At 23.9% G+C, this 14,896-nt stretch overlaps 1 protein-coding gene across 4 annotated transcripts; it reads right to left on the bottom strand.

The window, feature by feature from the left end:
- Positions 1-395: 395 nt before the first annotated feature.
- Positions 396-14,370, bottom strand: LOC129609581 (F-box/LRR-repeat protein 2). 4 transcript variants are annotated; one of them, XM_055521612.1, is made up of 9 exons: positions 14,274-14,370; positions 11,690-11,789; positions 2,240-2,564; positions 1,837-2,147; positions 1,433-1,740; positions 1,156-1,323; positions 966-1,073; positions 774-869; positions 396-689 (listed from the first exon to the last, which is right to left on the bottom strand). In XM_055521612.1, exons 2-9 carry the CDS (start codon positions 11,708-11,710, stop codon positions 554-556), a joined length of 1,473 nt encoding a protein of 490 aa, XP_055377587.1. In that variant the 5' UTR covers positions 11,711-11,789; positions 14,274-14,370; the 3' UTR covers positions 396-553. The 4 variants fall into 4 exon arrangements, with proteins under 4 accessions (XP_055377587.1, XP_055377569.1, XP_055377578.1 ...); XM_055521594.1 differs by lacking the exon at positions 11,690-11,789 and adding an exon at positions 9,851-10,095 and having other exon boundaries at positions 14,274-14,369; XM_055521603.1 differs by lacking the exon at positions 11,690-11,789 and adding an exon at positions 9,851-10,110 and having other exon boundaries at positions 14,274-14,366.
- Between the last annotated feature and the right edge of the window lie 526 nt (positions 14,371-14,896).

Genomic DNA, 14,896 nt, shown 5'->3' with positions numbered 1-14,896 from the left:
GTAAAAGTTAAAATTTGAGTTATAAATAAATTATTTAATTAAATAATTGTTTACATTTTTTCATTAAAGTAAAATAATCTTATTTTTTGGAAATTATTGCAAGTTCAAATTTATTTCCCAATATAAACTAAAATTAATATAAATATTGGTATATATTAAATGGTTTACTTGAATGAGCTATAAATTTACCATATAAAGATGCTTAAGATCAATACCGCTGTCTATATACGATAGTTAAATCTAATTGAGAAATTTATCTTTAAGGTGAAATTAAACTCAAAATTATTAAAAACTTTAATTCTTTTAATAATTTTGTTATTTATTTTTTAGCCTATATTTCCATATATACATATATCTTTTGTAGGGAAAAGTGTTAAAAATACAAAAAGCTCTAATTATATTTTTTTTCTTCAAGTTTATTGCAAACAACAAGCACAGCAACAAAAAAAGGAAATATTTAATATAATTTAAAAAAAATTAACTAAATTGTATAAATTTAAAAATTTTTTGTAACAATCAATGATATTAAAAATTTATAAGAGTAGAATTTAATTTAATTAAATATTAAATCATTGTAATTTTGCAGCAAATAATAAGTAGAAATACGGCAACAAGTAGTTGTTCTAACAACTGTTGTTCTATCAGCTCTTTCGAAATTAGCTTTTACTGTTTCATAATAACGTCCGTCACTAAAATTATTTTTAATTCAAAAATAAATTAAAAATTATTTTAACTTGTGCTATATAATAAAATAAAATGTAATTTGTTTTTACCTTAAAACCATACAGCGTAATTTAAGACATTTAACACGAAGCAAATCAATAGCTTTTTGACTTTTGTCAGAAAATCTTAAATTATCAGGATCCCATCTAGAAAAAATATTTGTGCAAAACATTGCAAAAAATAAAATTTTTAACAAGGCTTGTATAATAAATACAATTAAAATAATATAATTTAGTTTTTACCTTAATTCAAGACGTTCAAGTATTGAACAATTTGAAGCGATACCATCCATAAGTTGATCAACATGAATATTAACACCTAGCTTCTCAGATGTACCCATTACTAAAATCCTAAATATGAAGAAGATTATTATAATGTAGACATTGCTTATAAAAAAAGTTCTGGTTATGTTATAAGATCATGTGATCATACTTCGCATTATTCAAAAGTGGAAGAATACTCATCCAAAGTTGATCTGTGATATGTGTCATGCCAGATAAACAACATGCTGATAATTGGGGACCATAGCGGCTTAAAAATCTATTTAATCCTTCATCAGTCAAATTATCGGATGAATCAAGATCTAATGCTATTAAAGTTCTAAAAATAATTTTAAATTAAAATTTTTTCCAGACACTTGTACAAGATATTTTGAATATAGCAGTTAAATGAAGCAATTTGATTTAATGAAGCAATTTAATTTAATCACCTTGGATTACCACTTTCCATCCATGCCTTTAATACGCTGTCGGTCATTCCATTTATTTGACCAGCACTTAATAATCTCAATGTTGGCAATCTTGTCAATAAATCAACTAAGCATTCACTTGATAAATCTGTAGCTGTTATGTCCAATTCTTGTAAATTACATTTATCCCATTCAGCTTGCATAACATATTCTGATTTTAAGCTTGTACCATTCATTAATAAACAAGTTAATCGTTTTGATCTTTGTATCAAAATTTTCAATGTTGAACCAGTAACTTTATTGCAGAAATTAACAGCAAGACATTCAAGCTTTATTGAAAATTCAAATTTATGAAGTAAATATTAAGTAATTTAAAAAAAAATAAAATCAAATAAAACAAAAAAAATATCATAGCATAATAGTACCTGAATACAATTTGAACTGAATGCATCAATATGGGAATCATCAATAAAATTAATGCCATACAAATTGATAACACGTAAATTTGGTGTTGCTGATTTTAATTTACCAACATTGATAACTTCATAAATTTCTTCTTCAACTTCTTCACATTTCTCATAAGTACCAATTAAGTGTAGCACCTCTAAACCATTAATGAAATTATAAATTTTTCTCATAAAACCTTCCATAAAGATAACTTCAGATAAACATATACAAAGATATCGTAATTTTGTTGGAAAAGCTTGCATTTCACTGAAATCGTGAAGTTGCATAGCTAAAAAGAAACAAATAATATTTCAATTATAGTGTAATTATATTTTTTGTATTTCAAATAATGATAAGAAAATTTTAAAAATTTGTACATACCCGTTGAAAAATCTAATAACATATGAGTTAAATTTGGACATTTTGCAGCTAATTCATGTAAAACTGTATGAGTGATCAATTCAATTGGCAATTCAATATAACGTAATGATGGTCCAAATCTTGTTGATACCAATCCCAATAAGAATTCTAATGATGTTACATGTAATCCAGATATTTCAGGACGTAATGATACATTTTTCCAAAGTGTAGGTTGATGAGATATTTGACGCCATCGACGACATATTTTCGACATACGACATATCTCACGATGAGATAAGTACGAGAATATGTTCAATATAACTTTGTCAGGAAGTTTTTCTATAGTCTAAATATTGTTATAAAATAAAAGTATGTATATATGTATTATTATAATTTATATAGTTATAGCCGTTAGATAAAATTTATAGGCTGAATTAGTATAGATTTTTAGAAATTTAATTGTAGACTTGATTAAAAGTAATGAAAATTAGTAGTAGCTAAATTAAAAAAAAGTGATTTTAAGAAGTTAAGTAAGACATAAAATTTTAGACACCATTTTTACTTGGTGCGTTAAAAATTGAATGTCGTGCATATAAGCTATCAATATATGTATTTAAAATAATATGTTATCATCAAAAATAATATTGTAGTGTAGTGAACTTGCAACTTTAATTGGTGTGGGATACTTAAAAAAAGTATTTTAAGTGAAAAAAAAATTAACACACGCAAAACTTTACTACTTCAATTAAAAATGATATAAAATATAACATTTAAATATAAAACTATAACAACACTTTAAACTGTTATAAAAATATGAAAAACTGCCAATTTGAATGTTTTACTCGAATATGTGAATTAAAAATTTTTAGTTTTATTTTAACAAAATCAAATTTAAAAAATTTGAATTTTTTACAATTGTTTTTCTGCTAAGGGTAAATATGGTAATTTTTAGATTTTCAAAAATAATTTCGAAATACATAGCGTTTTTCTGAAATTTCCTGAATTCAGCCTTTAAATACTTCTTTAATTAAACAACAAGAGGAAAACTAGCCATCATGATCAAAAAACGATTATTAACTTTTATATGAAGAAAATCGAGTACTGATCGAGCCAGTTAAAGTCAACCATATTAGAGATACTTGATTTGTATATATAGGTACTTAAAACTATTCCTATCAAGTTTTAGTATTGTTCGCAATGAAATTTTTACAATTAAGTTCAGATTTTGTAGTTATATTTTTGCCTCTTTCAAATTTGGAAAATTTAGTAGTACTTGTTGCTTTCTTTTTTTAGAAAGCTATTTTGCTAAATATTAGAAGTTGCAAGTTTGGTATTTTGTCAAAAAAAAAAAATATATAATGGATTTTAGTATTACATGCCATTATTTTTAAGTTAATGAATAAGGTAAATAATAAAGCAGAGAAATATAGTTGAAATAGTTCTTATTCTAATTAATTAAAGGAAAGTTTTATTATCCTTTTAATTAATACAATAATAATTTACAATTGGAGCTGAAAAATAATTACAAATTACAACAAATTTACAATAAGAAAAACTTTTGATCATCTTCAGTTTTATATAGAATTTTTCAAGAATACAGCTATCTATTATTTTTAGAATTTATTTTCACAAAATTTAATCAACAATAGGAACAAAATACAAAATTATTCAAAAAGTGGAAAAAAAAATAATTACTTCAAATAAGATAAAATCGATATGCAAAGCGGTTCAATTCAAAGATCATGCGAAAGAAAATTTTTAAAAAATTCACACAGAAAATTCAAAAATTTTCGATTGTCCACTTGTTACAGACTATAAGATATTTTTTGACAATAATTTACATAAGAACTTCAACATCCACGATTGAACTAAATTTCCATTTATAAAAATTTTTATAATTTTGATGTTAAAGTTTGAATTCGTATCTTAAACTGTATATGTATGTGTAGAGGAAATAATTTATATAATAATATTATTTGGAAGGTTTTGTAACTTAAATCAAAATTAATTAAAGGAAAATACGAGGCGAATTAGGTATAAGGCAATATAGTATATAAATAAAATAAGTACACAAAAGTACAAGAAAATATGAAGGAAAATTCACCTCATAATTATGACTTTCTTTGTAAATTTGCAAATAAATTATATACTTATGGGCAAACAAATGCTCAAACATATACTGTGGAGGAAAGTCATAAAAATTCTCATAATATACTCGGAACGTTACAAATGATATGGTTAGAAATCTTTCTCAAAATATCAAACATGATTATGTATTTGTTTCTAAAAATTAAATATTGATTGAGATCAATAAGAATTTATAATTTGAATGGGAAATTACAAATTGATTTACATGACATCAAGCTTTTTGAAATTTATTACCCATATAAACAAAACTAACCCGTATATTTAATAGTGTAAAAAAATATATTATTAAGGCTACTATGTTTGATAAGAACCTTGGAAACTTTGATAAAAACCCATTGCAATTTTTGCCAGCTTTTTTCATATCTTACAGAAACAATATGCAGAAATTAGCTGCAAGATTGAAATTTTACATAAGCGACTATGTTAGAATGGCCTCTTTTTTCGGCAAATATAAGTTAACTGCCATATACAGCTAATAAAATTATTCAACCATGTACGTATACTGACGGTATACTTCAAGCTGACGGTAAAAGCCATTCCATCAAAAAATTCTAGAATATAATTATTTATCTTAACTTGTACAATTAACCATAATGTTAATGCCTCTTTATTTTTGTTTTTTTTTTGCCTCAACCTTAAAAAATTTGATAAAAGAATGAAAGTAACTTAGAATGTAATATTATATTTTTTAAGAGCAGTATTTTCATTTCTTCAAGGGAAAAGTGCTACGTTGCAAACCACTGGTTTGACCCAACTTTATTAAGCATAGATTCTTGTTATTCTTAATTAAATTATATAGGTGGACCAAGTTTTGATAATACACACAATAATGTAAATTAGATTAGAATTTAAAATAGTAAAAATTTAAAATAGTAAAATTTTTACTTATATAGTTACGGAATTACAAATACTAGCAAATAAAAAATGTAGTTTGTTTATAGAAAATTTGAAAATATGTATGTATGTATAATGTGTGACTAACATTATTCTATTCAATTTTTATTAAGATCACATTATTAGATTCAACATTGAAACTCTAAAAATCGTTTATTTCTTCAGAGCGAATATCAACTATTCCTTATTATTACCGTATTAACAACAAACTATACCTTTTGTATAATTGATATTTGTTTAGGCATTTATGTTCTTAGGAAATACATAATGAGGAATTTTTGCAAACTTATATAAAATAAAAAATTTATTGAATTAATTTTTGATTAACTTATGCTTGTATATTTAATTATTTTCATAGACATATATGAAAAATTTTCCCTAAAATGTTGATTTTATCAACATTTTAGGAATGGAAAATAATAAATTTTTAACTTAAAAACAGTCCGATATTTCGTCATTAATCTTAGATATTCAAAATAAATTAAAATTAATCGCGAAATAAATTTGTAAATACATACAATAATTAGGTATATATATGTATATGCATATAGAATTCATATGTATTCATAGAATGCATCTTATTTTAAAAATAAAATTATTACTGAACCGTAGCTAAAAGTAAAACAGCTGTTTTTATTCTACATTTTATATATGTAGCTCTCTCCAAAAGAGTCTTCTCTGCAGTAAATGAAAAAGAAAATTTACTATAAAGATTTAAAAAGTAAAAAAAGAAAAAAAAACTAAATCTCTTGAAAATCTTTAAATGTCCCATAGAATATAAGAATAAAAATAATAATAAGAAAAATTTAGAAACTTTCTAAAATTAAAGCTTTCGGACCTGTCAGACAGTAAGCAATTTTTTTTTTAGCATAGAGTGAAAACATTTTATTTGAATTGAGAAAAAAATAAATAAAATTAAAATTTAATTACAAATAATTTTTTGATTTTTTCTTCTTTTTATTTTAATTAAAAAAATTTATTTTAATGTGCAATTGTATGCTGTCATTATATTGTTTTATATTATTACCGTATCTGCAAATGGGCTACGTTTAGTGCCATCTGTTAAATAAACTTGTGAAGCTTCTACAGCTATTTGACCCCATAAGTCCATATCCATTTTGAATAAATTTTTTTTTTAAAACACTTTTTTGTTACACAAGAAAAATAATATGAGCAGGTGTGTATTTGAGTACGTGTGTATTTGAGCTACACTTTTTATAATTTAATTGAAAATTTTGAAATTTTAATTTTTCTTTTTCATGAAAATCACTTAAAAAAAAAATAAATTGAATTTTTAAATTTTTTTGGAATTATTAAAAGAACAAAAAAATGTGATTTTTTTTTTGTTGGTTACGCTGCGATATTTTTAGAATTTTTCAAGTTTGTAAACTTTTTTATTTGTATAAAACTTTCCAGCGATTCTATTTAGCATTATATTTCTGTTCCGGTATACAGTAAGTATCTTATATAAAGCCTCGATGATCACTGAAAAGTTCTCGGTGAGGAAATTTTTATATTGATTATTTTATTGCATTGTGAAATTTTGAAAACTTGATAAAACTCAAATAACAAAATAGCTCTTTAGCTCAAAAAATAGCTCTTTTTGATATTGAGAGTATTTTGAAAAAAAAAAAAAAATTTTTTAAGCATTTTTCTTTCTCCCAAATTTTTGTTTTTGAGATTCTTTTAAAGTAAAACTCAAGTAAATGAGAAAAGTAAATCTAGTTGACTATATGAGAATTTTTTTTTTTAATTAAAATTTTTGTTTTATATAAAACAAACGAAAAAAAAAGATCAATGTTTTTTCATTTGTTTTGTTTTTGACATTTTTGTATATAAAAGAAAATATATAAATAACACCTGTTGATATTACATGCACAATGTTCACTTAATAATAATTAACAGACATACAAACAGTTCTTATTAATCAAATGCACAATATGTAAAAGAAATAAGGTTCTTATTCGTTAATGTAAAAAAAACAAACAAATACAAATATTTGTAGAAATGTGTGTAAACGGATTTCCTTTGAATGCACGTACACACGTGCATAGGGTGAACTATTGAAGACTACAATGTTGTATATTATCGTTTATTAAGGTATTAAAAATGGGTGAAATATTTGTTTGTACCCAAATGGGTATCCATGCAAAATCCCATACAGTATCTTAGTCACAGGGATTTTAACAAATTTTCATGAAATTTCTACTTGTTCAAGTTTAATCCCTTATAACTTCCTTCTCGTCAAAGATAGAAGCTTTAAGCAAACCGTTTTTGAAGGAGCTAGTAATAGGCTTAAGATGAACTAGTTGTATATTATTTTGTATGTTGTTCGAATACGAAGAAATGTAGTTTTAGAAAAAAAATCAAATTTGTCCCTATTGAGATGTCTAGGTGTCGATAGTTCAAAATAAAAATTTCATGCAATTTTCGTGCCTTAAACGATTATATTATTGAATCACCCTATATATAATATGTATATGTCTGTAAATACTGCAAGTATCAAAAAATAATGTATGATTTTATTCTAATATTTTTAAATTATTCTGTCAAAAATTTTTAAATCGACGCTATAAAACTTTTGTATGAATTACCCTAACTAATTGTAATCAATAAAATTATTTATAGGCCTATACATATACATATATATATGCCTACATTACATTAATTTTTTTTCTTAATTAATTATAATAATAATAATTAAATCAAATAGCTTTACGAATATAGAAGTTCTGCTACGTAATATTCACTCAGAGTTCATAAGTCTACAATAGCATAAGCGAAAAAACTTTAAAATTAAAAAAAAAAACGCGGAAAATTTAAAATTACCCAGTAAATATTAAAATTTACAATTATTCTAGAATGTAAACATTTTGTTTTAATATACGGGCATCGGACCACATGCTGTTCGTTGGGAACTAGGAAGGAAATCAGAAAGGAGGCGGTCGGAACGCTGGAAGTCTTCTGGAGATGCGGCAGGTCAAAAAGTTCGGGGAAATTGGAGACAATTGCAGCTTCTGTAGGGAAGACGGGGAGACTTCAACACACCTTTTGGAAGAAATACTGGGGACTTTGCTCTCACCTCAGACACGTTTCGGTCTTCCGAACCTAGGTTTCATTAGGAGAGGGAGAGGGGTCTCGAGCGGATGTTGTAGGGTTCCACATTAAGAGATGGAAGTATAATAGATTATTAGTGCTCTGTTACCTCGTTTGTACAAAACCACAAATCTACAATCTACTATACCAGCAGTTAGAAAAGTTTTTAAGGGTAAATATAAACTACTTCCATACTACTTATATTTAAATTCAATAATATATGGTACTTTACAATTCTGTTATAAAACGAAAATTGAACAGTGTTGGCTAATATTGTTACATTTCCAATATTTATTTCTGCATGTCACACATAATAACTTTTATTTCAGGACATAATAAGAAAATTTAAAAATCTCATATTTTGAAATTTTTAAACATTAAAATATTTTATTAAGAATTTGTACGTTTTTGGCATATTTTCAAAAAAAAAATGTGCGATTACGAATAATTAAATTTTGTCTGTCCGTTTATTTATTTGCAAAATTTATTTGTTCCGTTCAATATGCAAACATAAAATTTTTATGAAAAATTAGGTTTTAATAAAAATATCATTTTTCGAATACGAAACATTTATAGTTCCTTAAAGTGATAAAAGTGTAGGTTTTTAAAAAACTACTGAACGTAAACCGCAAAAATCAATTTGTTGATTCGAAAAATTAGTACCCAGTGCCTGAAATTTTAGATTTGTTGAATCGATCAACAAAACGAGATATGAAGGGATGTTCTTCCTTGGTTCCAAGACTAGTTGTTACTTTAAATATATACAACTAACATATTATATTAATAACATTGTTACGATAAAAGTTTTGTTTTACATTAAAAAAAGCAATCCGCTCGCATATAAATCAAAAATATAGTTTCTTAATTATTTTTAATATTTCAGAAAAATTTGAAGAAAATTATGACAAATTTATGACATTTTTAGCATAAAAATAATGAAAAATTTAAACAGTGTGTCTCGTATCTAAATATTTTCTATTGGGCTTCAAAAGATGGTAAATTTTATAAGTGGCAAATGTTCAATAGCTCAATAGGTTCAGAGTTACACGGATATAATCTCATCTGAAAAATTGTAGTTAAAATGTAACTTTACTGGAACTTGGGACATGTTGAGCAATAAATTTTGTTTTCATAAAAAAATTTTATCTACTCATGAGGGTCTATTCTTATACAATTGTATATAGCGATGCATGGAGATATGATACATTCTGTGTATAAGAAAAATTATTCATTATTAATAAATAATCAACCGAAAGATAAACATCACACTTGATTGTTAAGCATCAAATTTACGTAATTATTTTTAGTAATAATAAATTGATAGTAGAGTAGATATATAGAAATTGAATAGAAAGGCCATATAGAAAGAAGTTTTTTTTTATTTTATAGTTATTTACTTACAAAACGTTATTTGTTATTTACTTCAAATTAGTGAGTTAAAATTTACAGCTTTTCGTGTTTTTTATCACCCATTCGTAACGGATGGTTACTTACCAGCCTATGTTTATTATTTGCCGTATTGCTTCTTGAAATAGCTGCTTGGACTTGTTGAACATTTAAATTTTCCATTTTTTATGGATGTCTTAAATATTTTGGGTTTTTTTTTTCGGTTTTTGTTTTTTAATTCAAAAATAATTTACTTCTTTTTGTTTTTTTATATTAAAAAAAAACAAAACTTATGGCTAGTGTGTAGTTTTTTTTTAAAATACTTTGATTTAAATGTAAAAAAATTCGTGCACCTAAAAGTATGCAATCTATAATATTTAATTGGATTTATGTTAAGTGTATTGTATGTTTGTGTGGAAAATTATATATATAAGTAATAATGTATTATGTATATATATATAAACGCATTTTAAAGTATTTGTGCTTTTAAAAATTAAAATGTAATGACAATAATGCCAGATGAAATTGGAAATTTTTTCAAAAACCTTTGAAAATTCTATACATTTTATTAGTTGCTGCATAGCTTCAAAAGCTCTGGTATATGCAATTGCATCTGACAATATTGATTCCTTTAAGTTGTTTATTAATAAAAAACAAGAATTCATAATAGTGCTTAGACTTAAAATTATATATGTAAGTACATTTCTATTGAATTTACAAAATATTGAATTTAATTACAAATAAATTATTGATATTTAAAATTTAAATTCACAATATTTATTTTTTATTGTTTTTATTAAAATACCACCAATCAAACAGTTATATTTTAAAGGATTTACAAAAATTAAATAAAATGCTAATTAAATTTCTATTCTAACAGGTAAACAGGTTGATTCAAATAGGTATACAACAACATATACCATATGTATGCTACTACATCAAACTTCATTGGCATTTTGGATTTTAAACACTATTGAAAATAAGCTTTATACATCATAATAAATTATTGGCGAAAAAACTTTAAAACAATCAATTTTAAAAAAAATTCGAATGATGGAATAAAAAATAACTCAGATTAATCAAAAAAATCTACATGTTTATATTATAATTTTCTAAGATTTCACTTGCTTATGCTAAAAAAACTAAAAAACAAATCTATATGAATTTATTATTCTGTATTTAAATTAATTATTTTCTACAACTACAGAAAAAAAAATTTCACTAAAAATAAAAATATTGGGGGATTTTCGATAATTCATTTCTAACTTCGGTCTTAGTATAGAGCACATTCGATAAATTCAAATTGCAGAATCTGCAAAAATAACATGTTCAAAAATGACATAGTGGTACTTTAAATTCTATAGGAATTTTTAAGTTTCTTTCGAACTACTGAAAAAATTTTATAAATTGAAACAACAAAGTACAAAAATGTTGGATATTGCAGAACTGCTTAATTACAAATCTGCAAAAGTAAACTATTCAGTTCCTGTTGATTTATAAACATGTGTGAAAAGATTTATTAGCATGCATTTAAATTATCGAAAATCCCACTACAATGAGGAAATCTAGTTTATGTGGCAGCAATCAATAATCGGGGTATATTGGAATAAGAAAATAAATAACTAAATATTAAAAAAAATTAAAATTATTTAAAATGCATTAAAAAATAAAAAGAACGCTGTAATTTGCAATTGCAAATCAAAAAATCAAAAATTTTATTTAATTTTTTTTATTGATTCTGTTCGCACTCGTGTTTATTTTTTATGCGTTCTTTGTTTTAATTTTTAAAATAATAAATTTTACTTTTCCTTTTTTTATTATATTGGATTATATGGGATTAAAACACTTCCATTTTATATGAAAATTTATACAAAATGTTTAAATATTAAATTTATTTTTATTTATTTTTTTTTATTTTACGTAAATTTTTTAAAAATATATAATTACATATAATTGTTGTTTGCTCATTGTTACCAAGAACTAAAATTCGAAAAATAAATATTCCTCAATATACGTTAAAGAATGTTGTTTTAATAGCGTTGGCACCCTGTACTTATAATAATATAAACATATTATTAATAAAAAAAATAAATACTTTTTTTGTGTATAATATGCAGTAATTTTTAATGTTTTTGTTTTCAAAAATATAAGAGTTTAAAATTTAATAAACACATATAGTATGAACTTCTTAATTTAATTAAAAAATTTATTTTTTTTTTATATTTTTAAAACACAGTTACATAATTTGATGTATGTAACATATAATATGTATGTACGTACAAAGGACAGTTTTTAAAGAGTTATGTAAGGCTTGAAATGAAAATAAATTACAAATAAAAGGTAGGATTCCTTCATTAATATGCCTAAATACGGTATTTCTACAATGTATTCTTTCATTAACATACTACAAATGTATTGAGACAGTAGCTGTTGTATTTAGTAATATATTGTATAATATGTATTTAGTAATAGTAATATGCGCTTGCGTAAATACATTGACATTTACACATTTCTGATTCAAAATGTAAGTTCTTTTTATTATTTTGAATGTACGCCCAAAGCGAATTATAGCTCTTTCTGTTCAATCCTGATTTAATACGAAGTCGACACCTTTACATTTTTATATTGAATCGCAAATCACATATTATGTTTAAACAGATTTTAAACCTTAAAAACTTTAACATTTTAATTAAATTAAAAAACGAGAAAAAATAGAGTCGACCGTGTCTACTCTGTGACACCCGTACAAATTTGTTATCTTATCTAAGATTATTCCAGTACTGTGTTTTCAATATTTTCTAAGATATGGCCAGACATTATCAAACACATTAGCCCTACTAATGTATTAATTTAAATAGGCTTCTGGCATTTACCATAATAAATCATTTGTGAAAATTTGGTGAACTTAGCTCAATCGTTGGGACGGAGCTAAATCGACTCAGAAGTCGACCCTGATCAAAAACATAAACTTGAGTCTATATCTCAGATCATTATTTCTTAGCGTTACAAACGGTAGGGCAAATTTAGTATACCCTTCGAACATTCATTCGTACGGATATAAAAAAGTACTATAATGAATTAAAATTTATGTAATATTTTATATATTAAAATTTAACGGTTATACAATTTCTGTAACAGTTCTATAAAAATGTAGTCAGCTGTTTTTAATACAATGTAACTTTATTTAACCTACCGTAGTATGACAGCAGTTTTTCCTACTTTAATGAAAATTAGAGTACTGTACAAGAGTAAGTATATGTGAATCATAAGTATATGTATATATGACAGCATAAAATTCAATGAAATATGTCACCGGATCATTTCTCTCTCAATTCAATAATATTTTTTAACAGAAGAAAAATATACTATCGTGTAAAAAATTATTGGTTCAAAAGTGAAATAAAGAATGATGATATGTCAAACGGTTACCGGCGATTAAAAATAAATAAGAAATTTTTTATATTTATACCTAAAAATTTTTTGACATTTCAATTAAATGATATTCATTGCTGAATTGTGTGACATTTGTACGAATTCCGGTAATATGCAACAGCATATTCCATAGCATAGAACATAGCATATTCCACATTTTCATATAATATATATACACTGTTTCCATTACTACACAAAGTATGATTAAAAATTTGATCTCTTCATTAGACTTCCACCATCACAGATCAAGTGACAAATAACGGAGAATATATTGTATTCAAATAAAAACATTAAAAAAATTATATTTTGAGTGAAATTCAATTTATGTATGTAAATTAAAACCATTTATAATTGTTTAAATTATAATAACAACATGTTTTATGCCTCTATGTGCGGTGTTCACCTTAAAATAAATAGTATAAATATTGTTCTAAACACCCTATGCATACGTACATACATATGTATTACATATTACATGTTATCTAAATATGGGGTTATTAAGCGTTCCCCATGCAATTCATTCATTTAAATATTTTTAATATTAATATGCGGGCAATTATGCTTAGATGATTCTTAATATTTTCACCTATACACATATACGTAAAACATACACATATATAGAGGGCGTGTAAAATTTTCCAAGGAACACATTTATTATTATTATAATTTTTCTTTCTTTCTATTTATTTTTATTTCACATTTAAATTTTATTTATTTATATTCAAAAAAAATTATTTTTTTTTTGCCTTATTCAAAATTTACAATAATCTTCTTAGCCAAATAATGCTATGCTTAAATAGATATGGTATACACGCACACACATGTTTGTATTGAGTATGTATGTATATGTAATTAATAAAATTCTAAATTCTTAATCTCAATTTGAATATTATACACAGTTATTTTTTATATATTAGCTACATGAAATTTATTTAAATAAAATTTTATTAATCATTTCAAATGCATATTAGTATGTATGCATATGCAACTATATATAAATAAAATTTAAATTAAAAATTTTATTTTTTCATCATTATTTTTAATAATTGTTAATAAATTCTTAATAACAGAATTTCAATTGTAGTGTTCAAATAAGTACCTTATTAAATATTTTTAATTAAAATACATTTTTAAAATAAAATTAAAAAAAAAAATTAATATAATATTTGATGTGCGATAGATTCAAAGCGCCCCGGTAAACTAAAAAATTTTTGGTATATTCTATTTTCGTCTAAAAAAAAATTTTCTCTATATTTTAATGAAGAAAGGGCTGCAAATTTTTAAAAAAGAAAAAAAAGTAATTTTTATATTTACATACAAACACAATATTTTTTTTTTATAGTTTCAATTTGTTGTTTTCCAACAATAATTGTTCTGCAAAACACTTTTCTTTTGCTATTATTTTAGTTTCTTATATAGAATTTTATAGCAGACAAAAAAAGAAAATTTTATTTATTTTTAGATTTTTTAATTAATTTGTTCTTTTTTATTTAAATTTAAATTGAACTGTTCATGTTTTATTAAAATTATTGTGTTTAGAAATTACATATTAAATATATATTTAGCATTTTTACGACATTAGTCACCTATATTCATTGTTAGTCACTTTAATTGTCTTACAATTACGGCAAGTCAAGAGTTTTATAATTTTCTGAATAAAATCAATTTCGAAATTCTTAATAGAAATTCAAAATACTTTTCAATACTTAAAGGTTTACTTAG

The sequence above is a fragment of the Condylostylus longicornis genome, unplaced genomic scaffold (assembly GCF_029603195.1).
Source record: "Condylostylus longicornis isolate FDR11 unplaced genomic scaffold, ASM2960319v2 ptg000004l, whole genome shotgun sequence".
Classification (NCBI taxonomy): Eukaryota; Metazoa; Arthropoda; class Insecta; order Diptera; family Dolichopodidae; genus Condylostylus; species Condylostylus longicornis.
Note: the sequence above shows the minus strand (reverse complement) of the source record. Positions and strands in the feature narration are given on the sequence as shown.